The sequence below is a fragment of the Juglans microcarpa x Juglans regia genome, chromosome 1S, assembly GCF_004785595.1.
Source record: "Juglans microcarpa x Juglans regia isolate MS1-56 chromosome 1S, Jm3101_v1.0, whole genome shotgun sequence".
NCBI classification, from domain to species: domain Eukaryota; kingdom Viridiplantae; phylum Streptophyta; class Magnoliopsida; order Fagales; family Juglandaceae; genus Juglans; species Juglans microcarpa x Juglans regia.
In genome coordinates, this window is record NC_054595.1 from 21745420 (window position 1) to 21766110 (window position 20691).

Here is a 20691-nt window from a genome sequence, read left to right on the forward strand (position 1 = left end):
TTTCCTTACGTCCTTCTCTGCAAATTCACCATAAAATCACCACACAAATCACAAAATTACCAAATAAATTTCTACATAAATCATAAAATCACCACACAAATCACAAATCACAAATCAACAGATCCGTGAAGAGAGAAGGCAGGAGCTGGGGCTTCGGCTGGAGGAAAGAAAGAAGATGAGGGGTCATCGGCGAAGGATGAGGCTGCTGGTGGTGGTGCGATGGCGTAAGGGTGGCGAACGGCGGCGCTACGAGGAGAAACCCGACGTCGAGACCCATTTCGGATTGGTCACGTGCGGCTAAGGGAGGACCTGTCAAGAGACTTCGACGGTGGGGTTTGCTCGCCGACGTGAGAGGAAGTCGGTGAGGTGGTCGGTTACGCCACAGGGTGGCGCATGGCGGTGTTGGGCTGCTTGAGGGAGGAGATCGGGTGAGAGAGAAAGGAAAGACGCGTGGGGAAGGGAGGAGTTGCCAAGGGACTTCGGCGGTGGGGTTTACTCACCGGCGTGAGGGGAAGCCGGTGACGTTGTTGGTGACACCGCACGGTGGCGCACGACTACTTGATGGAGGAGATCGCGTGATAGAGAGGGAGGATGTTGCTGAGCAGAAGGAGAGAGAGGGAGAAAGAGAAACTGAAAGGGAAAAGGAAATTTTTGGAATTTTAATCCAACCCTTCAAGTCTTCAAATTTGATCCAATGGTAAAAATTTAAATACTAATTAAATTAATTTAAAATAGATAATTAACATATAAATATCATATTATAAATAAATTATCAAATTTAATTTATAAAATATTAAAGTTTTTGAGATTTAAATCCAATCCTTCATTATAAGTTTCTAAATTTAATCCAATAATCAAAATTTAAATAGTGATTTAAATTAATTTAAAATAGATAATTAACATATAAATATCATATCATAAATAAATGATCAAATTTAATTTATAAAGTATTAATCTTTCATCATTAGATAAATGATGAACAGTAATGAACACTTATTATTTTTCACGTTAAAAGTAATAGTATTGAACAATGATTATTGTTTACGTTAAAAGCTAGTAATAAACAGTGATTACTGTTCAAGAATCACTATTCACATTAATCCAACAATACAGGTTAAAACATTAAAAATAAACAAACTTAAAATAGATAATTAAAATATAAATTCAACTTTAATTTATAAAATACTAATATTTTATCATTAAATAAAAAAAGAGTTTTGTTAAATATTTTTAAGAGAATAAAATCATATAAATAATTATAATTTTAAAATAGCTATAACGTGAATAGTAATGAACAGTAATTACTGTTCGCATTAAAAGCAACAGTATTGAACAGTGATTACTGTTCACGTTAAAACTTAATTTAAATATGATAATATTCTTAATTAACTAAAGAGAACTTCTACAGCTAACGAAAAAGTAGTTTGAAAATATGTCCTGAATGTGTATTTCACTTTTTTATTTTTCTTTTCTTATTTTTCATGTATTTTTTTAATCATCATAAACATTTTAAAAAAATAAAAAATTCACAACATCATTAAAAAACACTTCCTTAATCACTAGGTAAAAAAAAATTAGTATATAATAAAACATCAATCGGTGACTTTTGTAGTGTATTTTCCTTTAGATTTTAGTATTTTACAATGAACTTTCTTTAAAGAAAAAAAAAAAGGATAAATTTGCTAATAAATTTATTCAGTTAAAAATTCAATTTTCCTTTTGAACTGAAACGATTATATAGTATATAGTTTTGGTGTGCATTTTTGCCAACTAAAACTAATTTAAAACCTGTGCGCTATAGATAATAGAGATTCTTATTATCAAAAAAAAAAAAAAAAAAAGATAATAGGGATTCAACAACTATTTATTATTTATATGAAACTTGAAAGTTTTTCTCACAAAAAGATTAAAGTCGAATTTAATAAAAAAATTTATGATTATAATAAATTAAATTAAATGGAGCCTCTGATCAATACTGCTTATTAGGCCCTCTTTACAAGTCTTCATAGTTGGAAAATTGAATATGCAGTACTGCCAACAAATTGGTATATATTATAAAAAATATGGATCACACGCAGCGGCAGAACTAACAATTTTTTTTTTAGGGGCCAACTTTTCTATCATCGAGATGTTTTATGTAAAATAAAAAATATTACAAAATTATAAAATATAATTGTATATAAAATTAAATCTTTATAATTTGTGTAGAAATAAATTTTTTTTTAAAAAAAAAAGGACAGATCAAAATTAGGTGGCAGTTTGAGGTGAGTTTTGTATGGCCCTTTCGGAAAAGAAAAAGAAAAAATTGATGTTGCATAGCCAGGACTTTGTGACTTGTCTGATGTCTGTGGGAGGGTTTATTAGAACGACTAGGGCTTTCGGCTCATGTGGCGCAGGTTGAGATCCGCATGGAACGTCCGGCGAGGATTTTCCTCCGCAGTACGGCGGCGTATTGAGGACGAGGGGGATTGGTCTTATTCCTCCGAGTGGTGGGGGCTGACTCCGACGGTCACACCGTTTTCCGTTCCATTTCCGACAAAGGAAACGGCGTCGTCTCCGTCATCGCTTACCCTTCCTCTCAACCTGTGAGCATCTCTCTCTCTCTCTCTCTCTCTCCCCCTGAATTTGTTACCATGGTGCTTAGAGCACTGATGTAAATATTTTCAACGGTACTGTTGGTAAATAATATGCAGAGTGATTTGCACTGGCCTGAAATGGAGAGATGGTTACAGCGAAGGCAGCTAGAGGTACTTCCGGTATGTGAACGCGGGGGGCGTTTTAGGATACTCGGGTACCAATGGCGGGCGCTTCGTTTTAATGATGATACTCGCCAAAGCACTGCCAAAGTGATGGCTGCTTACCGGGAATCGGAGCCCGGTTCCGTGTGTCTAATGCAACAGCCACATTGCCTGGCTGTTCCATGTAAATCAAATTCCTCCAACTGATTTTACGCCTATGTGTGCGTGCGTGTGTGTGTTTGTGATATGCTGTTGGAGAATTGCCAGAGAAAGAACGCTGTGAATTGCATCAGGTTGCGTTTAAGTTAGTTCTTTATGTGCTGTATGATGTTAGTGTAACAGGTAGTTCACACCTCGGCATTTTGGGTGGGTGAAATATAGGGCTGAGAGCCACTATGAGCTCGAATAAACATCTATGATCTCGTATGTTGTAGAACTGTTTGGTATTGAGGAAGTTGTTAGAGCATACTTGGGAGGTTTTCAAAGAGGGTTAGGGCTAGCTGGAATGCTAACTAGCTTGATAAGTTGATGTTGTAGGAGAACAGAGCGTACTTTAAAGCAATTAATTGAATAAAATGTGGTAGTGGAACGTTTTGGGGGTTATGTTGGCATCCCTAGCATTGGAGGATTCTCATGGGAGTCCAATTTTTCTCAACCTTTTGGATGATTTTTTTTTAAACTTGTAAAGAGAGAAAAGGAAAAAAAAACAGTTTCAAGCCAATTATAAGGGACCTTGTAGAGATGGTGTACTTTATAAACAAAGTTTCATTTCTGTTCATCCCATCGCATGGCTGATCACTTCAGTACCTGACAGATACCATTTATCTTCTTTTTCTCGTTCTAGCATGTAGATTGTATCTTTTCTGCACATTTTGTTTACATGTAGCATTTATATGTGCACCTTGTCGAACCCAAATCAATGGCACCTATGAAAGCTTTTACTTCCACAAACATCACGTTTATATTCTCTGGAAAAGTGAAATGGAAATAGAAGAAACCTATCTGATACATTGGGGGTCAGTAATAGTTTGGATGAGTTAAAGCTATACAGGACCCAGTCTTGGGGTATGCTGGGGATCCCTTTTGACTAGTCTTGTCTCGCCTCTTCTTCCAAAAATAAAGGCATTCAATTTGAGTGATTGCTGATTAAGATCAAGTCTCTGTTCAACTCCAGAGATCCTTGATTTGGGAATCATGGGATGCCATAACTATGGGTTTGTTTATCTATTGACACCAACTGTTCAAATACTTTTTTGTGTGAAATGCATGAGCGTTTCTATGTTCCAGTTATTGTGCGAGGAGAAACCTCACTTGTAGAAAGTAGCACATGACATTGAATCATATTAGTTTCTTGAATGGGTGCAATTTCTTCTGATGGCAATCATTAGATGTGCCATCTGTTGTTTGGTCTTTAGCTACACTTAAGTAATGGATATCATATTGTCAATGACTCAATATATTACTTATCAAAAATAGATCCGACGCCCCAGTTTGTTATGTTGAAAAATTTTTCGATTGAAGCAGTTGATCCTCACAACAACACTTATTATTTTACTTTATTGTTGTGGATGTTGAGGTAACATCTTGATCTCTGCCGAAGAGGTACAAAAGAGTAACTGTTTGATGTCTGAATGCCATTTTGCAGATCTAAAGAGTATGCTATCAGCTGGGTTGGCTACCATAGCATCCTGTAGTTATGATATAATAGAAAAGGCGGTGCATGGTAAGAAAACTATGAACATCTTATGCATTGGTCATGGAGGGGGAAGCTTACCATTATTTTTGGCTAGTAAAATTAAAGGTGAGAATCTATCACCTAATCATTCTGTATAATTTTCTTCTATTATTATTAGAGGTATTTTCAAAGATTTTGAACAATAAGTGACTTTTTACTTCACTGTTCTGGGAGCCAATCATCTGCTTTTCCTTTTTCTAGAAAGATGCACGATGATTTCTTCACTTATTGTTAGGGGAAATATGGTCATTCTAAGATTTGTAAAATCTTTAAGTCTATTCTTCTGTATGGTATGTGGATAATTTGGTGAGAAAGGAACTGTTGGAGTTTTTAAAGGGTTGAACATATGTTGATACCTGTGTTCTTGAAAACTTTGTGTAATTGGAGGTCTGTATTAAGCATCGTTTATTACACATCTTTTGTAAAATTTGATGATCTTTTAAATGTTTTACTGTGATTTCTTAGGAGTTACTCTTCATGTACAACTTATGAAAAAAATTCTCATGTACACACGCACAGGTGACCTTTCTTGAAAATAGTGAGTATATATCTCTTTCCTCCTTTGCTTTAGGCATCCAATGTTGCTGTAGAGAAAGCTGAAAACTCAGATACTCCTTTGGAAATGACTTTTTCATTTGCATACTTGTGTTATCTTTTTGGAATGCAATCACTTGCCGCAGTAGTATCATGCAACTTCCCTTATAAACAGCTTATTAAACAAAAAACTTCCCTTATAAAACTTGGAATGCCAATCCTAATATGTCTTCCATCTTTCTATGGTTGGCTTTTGGGGAGAAATCTCAATCTTCTTGCCCATATTAGCAAATCTATGTATAATTTAGTGATTTCTTTGTCCAATATCCGATTTTTTTTTTATTGAATTATTGGTTGCTGTTTTGCTAAAACCTGACTTGGAATTCTTGTTCCTACAGGTGCTTTGATTCACGTGGTTGAAATTGACCCCCTTGTCATCTCAGCCTCAATCAAAGCTATGGGTTTTCCTGCTTTCTCAGTCATGACCCAATCAGGTCAGCGTGTCTTCTCCAAACCTAATGCCATTGATGAAGTTCTGTGGAAAGGCATCCATGAGAAGCTATACCTCTATGAATCAGACGCTGAGAATTTTGTCCTTGACAACAACAATCTATATGATATGATCTTCATTGATGCTTATGATGGTGACGACATCTTCCCTCGCAAGCTGTGGGACCCAAATTCCCCATTTCTAAAAGCTCTTAGTAATCAACTTCACCCGGAACATGGCACTGTTGTGGTGAACCTTCATTCAGATTCTGAACTTCTGAACCCCGATGGTTCTGTTCCATCTGTTCTTGAGCAAATTTTGCCGATGGGGAAGTACGTTTCCAGAATCTCCAGAGCATACAAGGATGTACTGGTAGGAAATGGGAAAGAAGGTTCTGGTTGGGGTTTTACTGTTTCGGTTCCTTGGGTGTGCAATACATCTTTAGTTGTGTGCAGAGGTTTACAAAAGAGTGGTGGGCATCTTAACAGGGATTTTTTTATGAACACTATCATATCAAAATCCCTTGAAGTGGAAAATCTTCTGGACTTACCTTTCTCATGCTTGCAGTATATAAAGAGAGGTTTAATATTAATTGATTGAGCTGTGAACAGCCTTAAGTTATTAATCTCATATTGGCATTCTTAGAACACTGCGAATGCCCCCATCTCTCTGTCTCTCTCTCTCTGCTAAAAGAATACCATGGTATACTATCTTACATTCAAAATGAGGTTTTTAGTTTGATAGAGAAAGTGAAAGGCCATAGGCTACCAGCCTACCAGAATAAAGTCCCCTCTCCAAAAGAGCAATTTCATTGGCTTGATTAAATGTATCTTTAAAATTCAGCTAATATTATATTTTTTTACATTTGTCCATTTCATTTAAATTCAATCCCCACATTGGATTAGTCATTCACTCTCTATATAATAATAAAATATTATTAAATTAATAATTTTTTTATTCAATTTATTTGTATCATATTTTATAATTCTACCAATTTAATATTAATAATAATTATATTTTAATTAAATTAATATTAAAAAAATCATATTTTTAAAAGTCATTTAATGCTAATAACTAAAAATTAAGATTAAATTTATCTAAATTTCTATCTAAATTTCTTATTCACTAACTAAATATCTAGCAATATACCCATTTCAATGTCAATAAAAAATCTGCACCTCCATAAACATCTACAAGTGGTTGGAGTGAGAAATTAGTATTTAATATTTGGTGAATCAATTGTGGTTTTTTATCTTTGACCAACTACTGTAGTAGAAATCTAAATTATTTTAGAGATATCCAATCTAATGTGAAGTCTTTTTAGCACAAATTATCTAAATTTTAATCATCATTCAATTTTAATCAAGTCGATGAAGATGCTCTAATACATAAAAACAGGACTTAGAAAATAAAAGAAAAAACGGTTACTTTTCAGCCCTATTGATGATATCTTTTTAAGGTGAAAAAAAGCGTTTGAGGAAATTTAATTTTTTTTCTTTAAAAAAAAAAATGAAAACAGATTCTTTAATGTCAAAATTTGGATTGGGAGAAAAAGAAGCTTCAAAACGGCTTTTAATTTTTATTTTTGAATTTTCATATCTACAAATGGAGACTCGAGAGAAAGATACTTCAAATGAAGTTTTTATATTAAAATCTTCAGAAAAATTTATTCTAAATAAGGTGAGATAGTTTTAATTAAAAGTTGAATAAAATATTATTTTTTAATATAATTATTATTTTAAAATTTAAAAAGAGTAATGATATTTACACATCACATTTTATAATATATTTCACAATATATATTTTAAAGTGAAGATATTTTTATAATGTGATGTTATTTTATAAATTATTTTACTAAATTATTTTTTATTTTAAAACACAATTGTGTAATATATTATAAAAATTTACGTGTTTATCATTTTTCTTTCAATATGAGCTCGATTATATATAAATTCTCTAAATACTTTACATGATTTTTTTTTACTTAACATATTAAATGTGTTGCTGTTACCGTCAACAGTAGGCTGAAACCAATAGTAGGGTGATGTAAATATTTTTTCTTTCAATGTACTAACAACGCACCGGCCGGCAAAGCAGAGGCCCCAAAACCCTTCCTTATCTTTTCGTACACTTGGGGGACACTGAAATGACATCGCCGCAGGGCAAAAAGCGAGCCTCTACGATGAGCAACGACCAGTCCCTCATTTCTAGGGTCTCACGAGGCGTGTCTCAGTCCCCGATCATCCACCAGACGAAGCGAGCCGCCTCCGACGCCGCTTTCGTGTCCAAGAAGCTGATCCGCAGCACCGGCAGGGCCGCCTGGATTGCCGGTACCACCTTCCTCATCTTGGTTGTCCCGCTCATCATCGAGATGGACCGCGAGCAGCAGGTCAATGACCTTGAGCTCCAGCAGGCCAGCCTCCTCGGCACCTCCAAGTGACTTCGCTCCGCTCCTCTCGCCTCAGGTCAGCTCGGCTAGGAGATGGGGGATTTCTGGGGTTTAAGGTTTCGAATTGAATGCGACGTGACATTTGCTTTGGAATTTTGAGAATCAGTGTTTTCATACTTGAGCGATTGTGACTGGATTCTCTTCAATTGCTTTGCCTTTTTTTTTTTAATGGATGCCTCAGTTATTAGGGTCATTCTTCCCTCCTTTTGGTTAATTCGATATGGTTTGAAACTTTGGTGAACGGTGACTCTATGATATGGCGTTTGGTTGGCGAGAAACCAGAAAAAGAAACATTCCAATCAACATTTTTAAAGGAAAACTTCTTCTGATCCAAATCCCAAACGAGGGACAACATTCTCAGTCTTCCGTAATTTTAATTTTGCACTATAAATTGTTTCAAAGTAATGGCTTGTTGACAAAAGTTGAACCTTTACAATTGTTCAAATACGATGTTAACTTAGTAAATGGGGAATTGCAGTATGATAGACCTTAAGAGTGTTTTCATATGATGCGGATTTCTCGTGGAAATAGACTATAGATTGGGTTCATCAAATTATTTTATATGCAATTATGCTTAAAACTCTGTTAACAGTTTGTTCTTGCTGATGCTACGTGCTTTGGAGATTTAAAGGTTTTGCTTTTAACAATTTTTAAAAGAATTAGAAGTGTCGCATCCTGAAAGAGTTGTATATAAGTCCATTCCTTAGTGGTCAAAAGCCAATAACATACCTAGATACGTTCAGGGAAATGGTGGTGTTCTGTGTGTTTTCATTATTTGGGTGAAATTTTACCAAAATACGTTTTATTTGTGCTTCACAGCTAGTAGGGCATGCAGACCATTCCCTTTAAATCCCTTAATAATTTTGCTTGAAATTCATTGACTAGGGAATTAGTAAGATGGAACCTGTTTAACTTTAGTAGTATGTAGTTGGGGAAGCTAATATATGGTAGCGCATTTTTTGGGGCTAATGGCATGACTCGGGATTTTGTTGGTGGAAAGTTAGGTCCGGGTAGACAGGCCTCGTTTGTTTTTAGAAAACATCTCATCTTATCTCATTTTATCTCATCTAATCATTATAACTTTTTCAATTTTCAATATAAAATAAAATAAAAATTCAACATTTTTAAATCCCAAAACAAAATTAATATTAAAAAATATATTCTAACAATATTTTATTCAACTTTTTAATTTTAATTTCAACTCATCTCATCTACGAAAACAAACGAGGCTCCGGGACTTTAGTAGTATGTAGTTGCTACAGCCACATTTGGATCCAGAGCTCGGAAAGTACTGATTAGTGCCATTTGCTTTTGCAGTATACCTATATGTTATTCCTTTTGATTACATGAAGAATTGCTGTGTTGCTACTTGAATTGTTTTGGCATTCAACTTTATGGCCTAAGACACTTTAGAAATGATTTATGCAATTAATGTAATATCCCATCATTAGTATAAGAAGGTGATGAATAGGGTTTTAAAGAGAAGTTCTTGTTTATAATGATTTCAACAGACTCTAATTATAACATTGATTAGTCCATAAAATGCTTTCCTTCAACAAGTGTAACCAACGACAGTAGGAAATAACACGAGGAACAACATTTCTCTTTGATCAATCATTTGCTACATCCATCAAATGTAAAACTATCCAAGTTTTCATCATCATATTTTATACATTTTCTATGAATCACCACTTTGTTAGTTGTTAGAGTTCAAATCTAAAGCATAAATGCCTGATGAACTTAGAACAAGAAATCAAGAATATTAGCAGAGGTACAATTAATTTACAACTCATTTTACTGACTGGCCAATGTGGTAATGTCATATTAAATTCTATTTAAATTTTGAATTCTCAACTGAATCTGAATTGAATATCAAATTTTCCCATAAACACTATACGTATTTTAAAGAGCTATAAAGAGAGTGGTAAGAGCGATTTTATCCATATTATCCAGCAAGTAAATTTAGCATTTGATCACAAGTAACCCGCTGTCAAGTTAAAAGTATCACCCTGCTAAAAAAAAAATAGTGCATGCCGTGGATTCGAGTCTTTTTAATTTGTTGAAATATGTGTGTATTAACTGTGAAGTGATGATTTTCACACTAATAACGATCAGAGAAATTAGTATTCAATACAACATAATTGAATAAACCAATGACTGATTAAGGTAATTCAATGCATGAGATGCCAAACTGGTGAAAGTGACTGATTAATTCATTTTCAAGATGGGCTTCTGTGCAGTGACTTGCTCTAAAAGAATTCAGTATCATTATCAGAACGACTTGTTAAAGACATAGACCATGCGTGGGAGAGATGGATTGCAACTTTGCTAAAAAGCTGTGAATAAAATAGACAAACCATTAATCTAGAGAAGAGGGCAAAGAGACAAACACCCACATCGCTAGAGGGATCACAAAAAAGTCATTCCTACAACTTTCACTTTTGTGAAAATTTTTCTTGAATTCATGCCCTACTTGCTTTGCTTCTTAACAAATTCTTACCAAACCGTAAGAACTAAGAATATTAAACCACGTTGCCTCTCTCGCTCTCAGTCTCACATATTCACCTCCAAAACCCATTTCCTTTTGACCAAAAACAAAAAATAATGATGTAGAAAGAATCCACCTGGAAAGAACTTTGCCTCGTTGGAACCCCATCTCCTATCAAAAATCTGCACAAAACAACATATTCCAGCTGTATCAGCGTTAGTAGCAGAAAAGATAAAGAAGATCCACCACATTTTCCACGTACCATCATGTTTTTTCATCAAATTCCTGGCAAAAAGTAGGCAAATTACTAGAAACCCCACTCCTGCTGCTCCTCCCAATATTATCGCCACTGTCTTACCTGTACTTCCCTCTGTTTCAGCATTAAAATAAAAACACATCCCGCATTTTTAATACTAATAAATTATTAATACTGGACTAAAAACTACGAAGTCCTGTACACTCATGGATTCATTAGTAGAGAGGGAATGAAAAAGACCCACTAAATAGAGATTACAGAAAGAAAGATAAAAGTGCCAACTTTACCTGAAGAAGAGGAGGAATAAGATGAGGAGGAGGAGGAGGAGGAGGATGATCTCCTGGGAACCCCATTAGGATAGTAATCATAGCTCATAAAGCATTTATGCAGATAGATTTGGCCCGAAATAGAGCTCCCACATTCAACCTGAGCTCTCTGCACAGCGCTCTTCACGCACTCCCCACAATCTGTGTTCCCCAAATCCCCCTCACACTGAGCCAACAAATACACGGCTTCGAAGCTAGTAGTGTAGAACCCGTGGCCACTAACCACGCCGTTTTCCAGCACCTGTAACGCAGCGTCCCTCCTTTCCTCGAACCCACTTCCGGCCACGTTTGTTGCCCCGCAGGTCTTGTAGAGCAACTGGAAGCCTGAAATCTGAGCAAACCCTGAAACCTCATAGAGAATGTAGCAGCCAAATAGCTGGACTCTGGCGGCTATGGCTTTGCCACACAGACTATCTGCCATTTGGGGAAGTTTGCTCACACAGTTGTAGCAATCAGCATTGCTAAGGTCCCCTCTGCATTGGAAGAGACCAGAGATGGTGGCTTGACCACTGCCAGAGGTGGTCTTGAAGAACCTGGCCTTGGAGGACTGCGAAACCAGGGAACCAAAGAGGGATGAGAGGGACTGGGAGTAAACCCCAGTTGGATCTGAAAAGGCCTGCTTTGCACAGCCCTTGTAGACCAAGGCTGTGTTGTCAGAAGCAGATTCAGCGAATGGGATAGGCTCAAGATTGGTAAACAAAACCAGAGAGATAAGTAAAAGGGAAAAGGGTTTTGAGAGAGAACCCATTTGAGGTAGTGTTGATGTATCAAATCATGGCAGGTTTTCGGACCGCCGGGGGGGGGGGGGGGGGGGGGGGGGGGGGGAGGTTGCTAGGTAAACTGAGAGATTGTGGGTTTATTTATGTGGTGCTTGGGATTTTTTTCTTTACTTCCCCTTTGGACTGTCCTGACTCCTATCTCTTTAGATGAGCAGAGGGTTGGGGATGTGGCTTTGCCTTTTCTCCTCTGCGTGATGGTGTACAAATGATGGACATAAAATAATATTTTTTATGGAATGGTGAACTATTTGTTTGGTTTAATAATGTAATAACTAATATTTCAAGAGAATGAGAACAAAATGGTTTGAATAATATATGAATGCTTCAATGAGAAGAGATATATTCTCCATCCAACGGAAGGTGAGGAGGGTGTGAAAGGAAAGGAATCTGACTTTGGGGGAGAGAAGTGAAAGCAGTTTGACTGAAGTACATCATACTTACTACTTAGGTATGGTTTGAAACTTGTTTTAAAAGTTTTTAGAGCAGATGAAACCTTTGGGTCCAAGAAACAGGGACCGCCATTCAGATTTGGAGCCTGGCATCTGCAGTCTGCACGAGAATTTATGGCTTTGGGAATCCACTTCAGGACAAGAACATGAGTGTATATGTATAGCTGGCACGTAAATTACACATGAAACTGTTACCAAACCTTTCTGGATCCTCTTTTTGTTTGTTCATTCTGAAAGAGGCGTCCAACAAAAGCCAATTTTTTTCCCTTAACACAAACAAGAAAAAGGGTTCTATTTTTAAATTGGATATGTACAGGTAATGTATTTTCTTGGTCTGTAAATAATACGTGGTGGCCTTCAAATAGAATGAGAAAAGTAACACTCTGTAATGGCAAGAGGACAAAAGAATTCAGTTAAAATTACTTTGTTTTACTCTGCTGTTTTATATCGATGGTTTGGACCAGTGCTGTATTAAATAAAATGATTGAGGTATGGCCAAAAAAAAGGAGCGGACGTTTAGCTGTACTAGCCATTCTAACATCATATTCTTTTTCTTTGTCTCCTCTTATTTAGCTGTTGTTATCAATAAAATGCTTTTTTTTTTTTTTTTTTTATAGGAAAATCAATAAAATACTTCAATAGTAGGATGGAAGGTGGAAATCCATTCCCTTAAAAACAAAAATAAAGCTCATAATCAGGCTCGGGATGATACACTGGTTATCTGCTACTGCCTGCCCCTTAACTTCGGTGCAAAGCATGCAAAATGGAGCAATGAATCTTAGGAAGAAAAAATAATTTATTGCCAAATAGAATTATTCTACTAAATAATTGGCAAAAATGTCGGTCTCTTGTGAGATTCCAAGTCCGAAGAGGCAGCATAGGTGCGTGTGGTGTAATTTACAGCAGCTCATGGTGGAGGTGCTGATGCCTTGAATGCCATCAAGAGCTGCCTTCAATGGGTTCTCGTGATGTGGTTATGAAGTTGCCTAACTAGCCTTCTTATTGTGCTGGAGCTTTCGAAATGGGGGAAACACGTTGAGATAGAAAAGCATGTCCTCAAGTTTGAGCTTAAGCACGAAAGAGAGAGATATGTGAGATGAGACATACAGCATACTGTAAAATCTACTTCATATGTCTATCTCTTAAATGCTTAAGGTTCAAATTTAAGAAGATCTCAATCTTATTGGGATATCGGGATCACAAATTAGCTTGTTGTTAGTTTATAGACGAATTTTTTTTATAGAATGGTCTCTAATCTTTGTAACACATTTTAAGTGGTTTTATTCGTCAACATTTAGTATGAAACTACTAAAATGCACCGCCAAGTTATCAACCAATGTTACTAAAAAATGACAGATCCAAAATGTGGATTATCTTTTTTTTTTTTTTTTTTTTTAAGCAAACAAATATATCATTCATATTAATGAAAAACAAGATACATAAGGACGGGTGAGGTTCCTGAACAAACACCCCATTATAACAACCACGGTACTAGAGTGAAGAAAAAAAGTGGGTCTTAGGACCAAAAATATGGTCCCCTCCCAAACTCTCCAAAGAGGGCACCATTTGAAATGACAATTTTTTGCAGTTCGCACAGTTAAGCCACTGCTGGAGGCGGTGGGAGTTGAAAGTGCAATACAGTTTGTTGTCTTAAGATATTTCTTGAAAAGACTCGTATTCCCTTCCTCAATATCATCGATTAAAGAAAGTGAAAACATATTAGAAAGACCAGCATTGAATGGACTGGACTACGGCAGATCAAATTTTTTCACACACACCTATGGTGGCACATGGAGACCAGACGTCGTTGGTTGTGAGATGAAGTGGGACAGATTTGAAAGATCTTGAGGTGGAGAATCTATTGGTGTGGCGCATGTAGCCGGTGGATGCATCATGGCACAGCAGCGTGTGAAGGCAATGCTCGAAGCAAACCGGCATGTGAGCATCACACGCAAAGGTTTCGCTTCGTCCCGGTAGATTGGCAGCTGGGGAGTTGCGTGGTAGGGCACGTGTCAATGGTCGGTTGCCAAAGTGCGGTAGATCTTACCAAAACCGAACGGTGGAAAAGAAAGATAAAACAATACTACCACAAAAATATATATACAAATAACGGTACTAGAAAATAAACGGAGAGGAGGATGGGAGCCAAGGCTCCACCCTCTTCTTCGACAAAAACACTCGAAAATGATGAATAGTTTTTTCTAGAGAGAATGAGATGCTTCTCTTTCTAACTTTTACGGGGAAACACACAAATGTAGTTATCTAACTTTTAAGATCAATTAGTATTTTCCTCAAAACTAATCACAATTTTTCTGGCCTGAAAACCCCACCCAACTCACTAATAACTACTAATCAGACCCCTTTCCTATAACTGTGTGTGCTTAGAATTATAGAAATCAAGCCTATTTATTTAGATAATCCTCAGTTTTGAGGAAAATACTAATTGATCGTAAAGCAGTGATGAGTTTACGGCAAGGGCTTAAAAACACTACAGATAAATTGGAAAAGAAACAAAATACGACTTTTTTTTAAAAAATGATAAAAGTACAACGTTTTTTGCAACCATCTTATAATTTTGTTTTCGGTGAAATGAAATTTTGTAGAATAATGATATTTCTCTAATTATTTAAAATAAATGTTTTTAGAATATTTATAAAAAAAATAGTGTATTTAGAATCGAAAAAAATGCAAGTAATTGATTTGAACGAGTAAATGAAGGAAAATGATACACATACAATATTTTTCATAATTATTTATATAATTTTATTTTAAATGATAAATATGATCGTTTTATAAAAATATCTCAATTTAAAATATGATTAAATAAATAATTATAGAAAGAAATGGATGTATATTATTGGTAGAATATTTTGAACGGAAGAGGAAAGCGAATCAAATAGGAATTATAGGAAAATACTGATCAAACTGATGCATCTCAATGCAGCATTCTGTCTTCTTTTTTTTTTTTTTTTTTTTTTGTTTAATATTAAAAAAATGGTAAAATGTAATTGATGCTGTATTCAGCCAGTTTGCTCACTCAAACTTACCATTAATATAATTGTATTTTGTTCTTTTTCTTTCATATTTTTTTAGAAAAATATACAAATTTATTAATAGTCAATTCTTTAATTATTAAAAAACAAAATAAGATATCGATTTAGCTAGCGTTGTAATCGAGCCGAATCGAGTCGATCTTTGACTTGTCGAGCTCGGTTTGATTCAAAATACTCAAACTTGAGTTCGAGTTCGAGCTCGAGATTTTTATTAATTCTCTGTTTGAGATCATAAATTAAATTCCCAACTTGAGCTCGAGCTCGGCTCGAATTTTTAATTTTTTTTATTTTTTAAATAAGATTTAATAATTAATAAATTAGATAGATAAAAAATAAAAAATCTAATTTTAAATTTGTACAACTCACAAGTAGAACTTCTATTGATATATAAGATTATAAAAATTTATAAATAGTTAATATCTAATTAGTTGATATTTATCCATAATAACAATATATTATATGCTTACAAAAATTATTAATACATACACATAATATGATAATATATATATACCTTCTATATGGTTCTCACATACTAATATATGAAATTATTAAATCTTATCGATTAGTTATTATACAAGTTATAAAATATAGCTATAAAGTATATTCAATATATAGACATAAATAATTAAGTTACATATTATATATTTAATTATAAAAATACTATGTTTATATTATTAATTGATATATATATATATACGTATATATATATAGGTGTATGTATATATTTATCAATATATGAATGAGTTTTAATCGAGTTGAATCAAGTTTTATCAGATATGTATCATTTATTAATCGAGCGAGTATCTATTTTTATGAATGGATTTTATTTTTTACAAAACAAGTTCGATTCGAATTTTATTGAATGAATACCAAACCACTATAAAAAAGGCTGATTCATTTACGGTCCTACCCCTAGCACTATCCTAGCAGTATACTGTGGACAATGCTCCGACAAATGCAACAGCCCACAATGAAAGAGGCGACGAGTCATACGTCGAACATAAGGACTCGTATAAACATATAACTCCCCGAAGTCCTAGATAAGAAATTCCCAATCAAACTTCGTTGGTTTCATTACTTTCTGCCATTCCCATCACTCGTCCCTCTCCCCACCGACTCTCAAGTCTTCCCTTCCCTTTTGGATTCCTCTTGCTTTCTCAAACTTTCCCTCTTCACGAAGCGGGATAAAAGCAGAGACGTTAACACCCATATAAGAGCACGTGAGAGATTCCCCCTCTCTCCTCCTCAAAGGTAAAAAAAAAAAACTCATGATGTACACGTTTAAAGAGAAAGTGACGGACAGGTTCACCCGCTTCTTCGCCGACTCGTCCCACTCCTCGTCCCCGTCCCCGTCCCCGTCCCCCCCACCTCAGGTAATATCGATTTTATGTGGTACATAAAAAGTTGAGGTTGATTGTGGTTCTGGTTCCCCGTAAAACTTAGATCTGGGTGTCTTAGAGAATTTTAGTTCCTTCAGTTGACATTGAATTCTGGGGACTTGCAATTGAGTGATTGGGTCTTATGTGGAACGGCAATTTTTTTTAATTATCAAGGTCACTGCAAAAAAAGGTGGGCAATTTTTGTTATTGGGAGTTTTTGTTCAGAAAACACTATTGGAATACTAATTACATAGCTAACTTCGTTTTCTAATATTCCTAGTGGATGTGGCTGGTTTTCTCTCATATTTCTATTTGAATTGTACGTGCAAATTCTCAATTCATGATGATGTGAAGTTTTTATGTATGTAGGCCAGGCCTTATTCTGAAGGCGAGAAAACCTTTTCTTCATATTTTTCCTACATTAACCCTTCAGCTGGATTTGATCGATACATATCAAACAAGCATCAACATGATCTCAAATCAATTCAAGAACACCCTGCTCTATATAGAACTGCAAACTCTGTTGCTCTAGATGAATCCTTGGAAGACTGTGCGAAAAGTAGTCCAGTATGTGACAAGAAGGTAACAACAATTACTCAAGATGAGGATGAAGACCCGGCTTCTGGCAGGAGCACTAGTGGGTCTGAAGTGTTTGAAGAGGCTACTAACCGACACAGCCCGCAGAAGACTTTTCCGTATCTCATGGATGAATCTGTTTTTATTTCCACAGATTTGTATGAATTCTTGCTGTCTTCCTTGCCTAATATTGTGAAAGGGTGCCAATGGATGTTGTTGTACAGGTCAGTCTTGCTGAAAACCTTATATACTCTACACTAAATGCAATTTTTGTTCTTGTAGTTGTGTCTTGATTCAATATTGAATATTTCAAATGAAGGGCAGTACGTTGAAACACGGTATATCACTGCGTACACTAATTCGCAAGAGTGCTGATCTTTCTGGTCCGTGTTTGCTGGTATGTTGATATCTGTTTCCAATGAGATCCTGTAAGTGGTGATACTAATTTGAGATCCACCAGTCTTCACGGTACTCACTCGTTTCATTTAGATTGTTGGTGACAGGCAAGGTGCTGTGTTTGGTGGGCTGCTAGATTGCCCCTTGAAGCCTACAGCGAAGAGAAAATATCAAGTAAGTTAACATGCTTTCACCTTTGTTGATATTAATCTTTCATAGATTTCTTCTTGATGAATGGGTATCTCCTTATTTCATCTGGGTTGGGCACTTTGGCTCTATATTTTTCCCCCTTTCAATATTCTATCTCCATTTCACTCATCGGGGTTTGGCACTTTGGCTCTCTACTTTATCCCCTTTCAATATTTGAAGGATGATTGTGTACTTCTTTCTGTTTTTGGTGATAGGGAACAAACCAAACATTTGTATTTACGACCATATATGGTGAACCAAGATTATTTAGACCAACAGGTAAGGACCTTGATTTAGTCATATGTGTAATGCTTGCTCTTTGTGGGAAGATGTGGCAATCTAGTTCAGATGAAGAGTTTTTTTCTTTTCTTTTTTTTTTTTTTTTTTATGGTCAAGAAAAGAAATGAGGGCATAGCAGCGACTCACGTTTGAGTAGGTTGTAGAGCCAACTATTATTTGGCTGCTTGTTTGGACACCTCAATGTTTGATAATGGGAACACAGTAAACCCAATTCAATATGTGGTCAATTTAGACCTATTGATGTCGTGTTTTGTATCCTGGGCAACTCGTTGATTCCACTCGCTGGCCTGCAAGATCTACTAAGGTGAGGGCTCGAGGTGGTGAGGGACACCTCGAATGCCTAAGTTAGATTAAGCTTCTTGTGAGAATTGCCCTTGTAGAAAGTATTCGAGAGAGTCAGTCCCCCTTACTTAAGCTTGGGGATGGGTTTATATACCTTGGTGGGGTGGTCCCGAGTACCTTCTGTACATTGTGCAGTGAACGTATCGAGCGCTACACTAATGGCAAGGTGTTCGCCTGCCATGCCAGTCGTTGTCATGTCGTATCGTGCGGGACTTTGTCTTACTCTCACGTCTGTCCTTTGTGGCAGGAGTGGGAATGGTGCACCCACCATCGTAGCCTTAGGGACAGGTGGGTGGTAGGCTCCAGACATTGTCTGTTGTCCCTTCTGACCAGTGTGGCGTGGTGTGTCCTTTGTCTGGTTGCGTGAGTAGCGGTTCGCGCAGGTGAAATGGTTGCCTCCCTCTTCTCCTGTGCACATACCCCGTGCCCTGCTTGGCCTTTCTTCTGGAGTGGGCTGCCGACCTATCAAACGGGCTCTGGTGGAGATGGGCCTAGTTGACCCAGCACAAGAGGGTGGAAAGCATCCTTCCCAAGACCTTCATTTGAACTTGGCTTTCGATGGCAATCTTCAGCTGCTACGTTAATTGGTAACAAGAAGTTTTTGAAAATTCTCACTCTCAATCCAAACATCTTTACACCAAAATAATCTAAAAGAAAATATTCATCAAACATCATACCTCGATTTCCATAATAAACAAAAACCAAACCAGCTCTCACAAAACTAAAAAAATGTAGAAGTTCTCTCCAAATAAATGTTTAATGGGTGGTGCTTTCCAATTTCAATAAAATCAGGTCTTGAAACCTTCTTCAATCCAAACATATTTTATTGATCCCACCATTTCCACAGAAACCCCATAAATAAGTCATCTGTAAAAAATTTCTTAAAAAAATTAGCAACTTCCAAAAAAAGCTTACATCTAAGGGTTGTTCCTTTAACAGGTGCCTGTATTGAAGCTCTTTATCATATTGATGTGATGAGAAATTCATCAGGGTGGGAAAAATAATCAGAGTCTTGAAAGGACTATATAGTACACCTTCCAATCAAAGAAAAAAAAATGTAGCAATGCGTGAGAATCCTTTGTTGCCCCTTTTTTATGCTGATTTTGATGCCAGACTTTTTGTATATAGGAGCCAATCGATATTACCACTTATGTATGGATGACTTGCTAGCATTTGGTGGTGGTGGCAACTTCGCCCTGTGCTTGGATGGAGATCTGTAAGTTGCTTATTTTAATGTTCTTTTATGAATTTCACGTCTTGTCTAATGGATGAGAACAAATACTCAAGAGTCTCTTCTCACGCTTGTGAACTACTTTTATCTGAAAAGGTTAAGCGGAACCAGTGGACCGTGCCAAACATTTGGGAATTTGTGCTTGGCTCATAACGAAGAGTTTGAGTTAAAGAATGTTGAGGTAATGCCTGATTTTTAATCACCTTGTCTTGTATACTGTATCTTAAGAAAGTTAAAAGTATTTGCTGCTACTGTCCATTTCAACCTGCTTCATACTCACTTATCTTGTCAAACTCACCATCCTGGCATCTGGTTGTGGCTGATGTGAGCTGAATAGAAAATTAACTAGGATCCGTCAAACCCGATAATCAGTAACATTTTTGGTGATATCAGAAGTATAGGTAAAATAATAGCCGTTCTTAGGGTGTTCATTTAAGATTGTGTCAAATGAAGTGGAGCCCAGTACATCAGCATAAGTTTTGCTAAAATTAGTAAGACGAATATACATAAGTTTTCAAACCATGTAGAATTTTATTTAACGAAAGAAATAGAAATTACATAGCTAAGTTTTTGCTCTTTTGATTGTTTCTTCTATTTTACAAGCCTTCATTTCGCATCTGCAAATTTAACTTCACGCTTCGTTTTAATTATGTCCCTTGATATTAATGGAAGTCTTGTCTATGTGCAGCTATGGGGTTTTACACATGCAACGCGTTACCTGACCTAGCACAAGGCTCTCTCTCAATAATATTCTTAATCCATTTACCTCAAATTTGGTCGGCTCCTTGCTGATGCAATAATGATATATATATGAGATGAGGGATTGTCCATTTGTTGAAGTATAGAATGATAAAATTAACGTTGAATAAATTATTGTTAGAATATTATTTTTTAATATCATTATTGTTTTGAGATTTAAAAAAATTAAATTATTTTTTATTTTTTATGAAAATTTAAAAAATTATAAATTGATATCACTTC

At 35.9% G+C, this 20691-nt stretch overlaps 4 protein-coding genes across 5 annotated transcripts; 3 read left to right on the forward strand and 1 right to left on the reverse strand.

Annotated features, from left to right (window-relative positions):
- The first annotated feature begins 2309 nt into the window (after positions 1-2309).
- LOC121247651 lies at positions 2310-6163 on the forward strand. The gene is given in 5 exon segments (XM_041146049.1): positions 2310-2491; positions 2494-2585; positions 2694-2922; positions 4384-4539; positions 5406-6163. Coding segments are annotated over 5 exon segments (1275 nt in total). The 5' UTR covers positions 2310-2385; the 3' UTR covers positions 6098-6163.
- A 1427-nt stretch (positions 6164-7590) lies between these two features.
- LOC121247655 (mitochondrial import receptor subunit TOM9-2-like) lies at positions 7591-8139 on the forward strand. The gene has a single exon (XM_041146054.1). The coding sequence runs from the start codon at positions 7644-7646 to the stop codon at positions 7935-7937; it is 294 nt and encodes a 97-aa protein (XP_041001988.1). The 5' UTR covers positions 7591-7643; the 3' UTR covers positions 7938-8139.
- A 2124-nt stretch (positions 8140-10263) lies between these two features.
- On the reverse strand, positions 10264-12234 carry LOC121247654 (plasmodesmata-located protein 2-like). Its single transcript, XM_041146052.1, has 3 exons — positions 10978-12234; positions 10697-10804; positions 10264-10616 (listed from the first exon to the last, which is right to left on the reverse strand). The coding sequence occupies exons 1-3, from the start codon at positions 11762-11764 to the stop codon at positions 10609-10611; spliced, it is 903 nt and encodes a 300-aa protein (XP_041001986.1). The 5' UTR covers positions 11765-12234; the 3' UTR covers positions 10264-10608.
- Positions 12235-16285: 4051 nt separating this feature from the next.
- LOC121247653 (oxidation resistance protein 1-like) lies at positions 16286-20605 on the forward strand. Of its 2 annotated transcripts, XM_041146050.1 has the most exons (8): positions 16294-16670; positions 17046-17476; positions 17577-17649; positions 17742-17822; positions 18053-18116; positions 19608-19695; positions 19807-19891; positions 20399-20605. In XM_041146050.1, the coding sequence occupies exons 1-8, from the start codon at positions 16566-16568 to the stop codon at positions 20435-20437; spliced, it is 966 nt and encodes a 321-aa protein (XP_041001984.1). In that variant the 5' UTR covers positions 16294-16565; the 3' UTR covers positions 20438-20605. The 2 variants fall into 2 exon arrangements, with proteins under 2 accessions (XP_041001985.1, XP_041001984.1); XM_041146051.1 differs by lacking the exon at positions 18053-18116 and having other exon boundaries at positions 16286-16670; positions 17756-17822.
- Positions 20606-20691: the final 86 nt, after the last annotated feature.

Excerpts from the sequence above, each read along its gene's own strand:
- LOC121247653 (XM_041146050.1), top strand. The coding sequence starts at position 16,566 with ATGATGTACACGTTTAAAGAGAAAGTGACGGACAGGTTCACCCGCTTC. Across the intron at positions 17,477-17,576 it reads CAATGGATGTTGTTGTACAG|TACGTTGAAACACGGTATAT; the intron begins GTCAGTCTTGCT and ends AATGAAGGGCAG. Across the intron at positions 19,696-19,806 it reads CTGTGCTTGGATGGAGATCT|GTTAAGCGGAACCAGTGGAC; the intron begins GTAAGTTGCTTA and ends TTATCTGAAAAG.
- LOC121247655 (XM_041146054.1), top strand. The coding sequence starts at position 7,644 with ATGACATCGCCGCAGGGCAAAAAGCGAGCCTCTACGATGAGCAACGAC.
- LOC121247654 (XM_041146052.1), bottom strand. The coding sequence starts at position 11,764 with ATGGGTTCTCTCTCAAAACCCTTTTCCCTTTTACTTATCTCTCTGGTT. Across the intron at positions 10,805-10,977 it reads TTATTCCTCCTCTTCTTCAG|AGGGAAGTACAGGTAAGACA; the intron begins GTAAAGTTGGCA and ends ATGCTGAAACAG.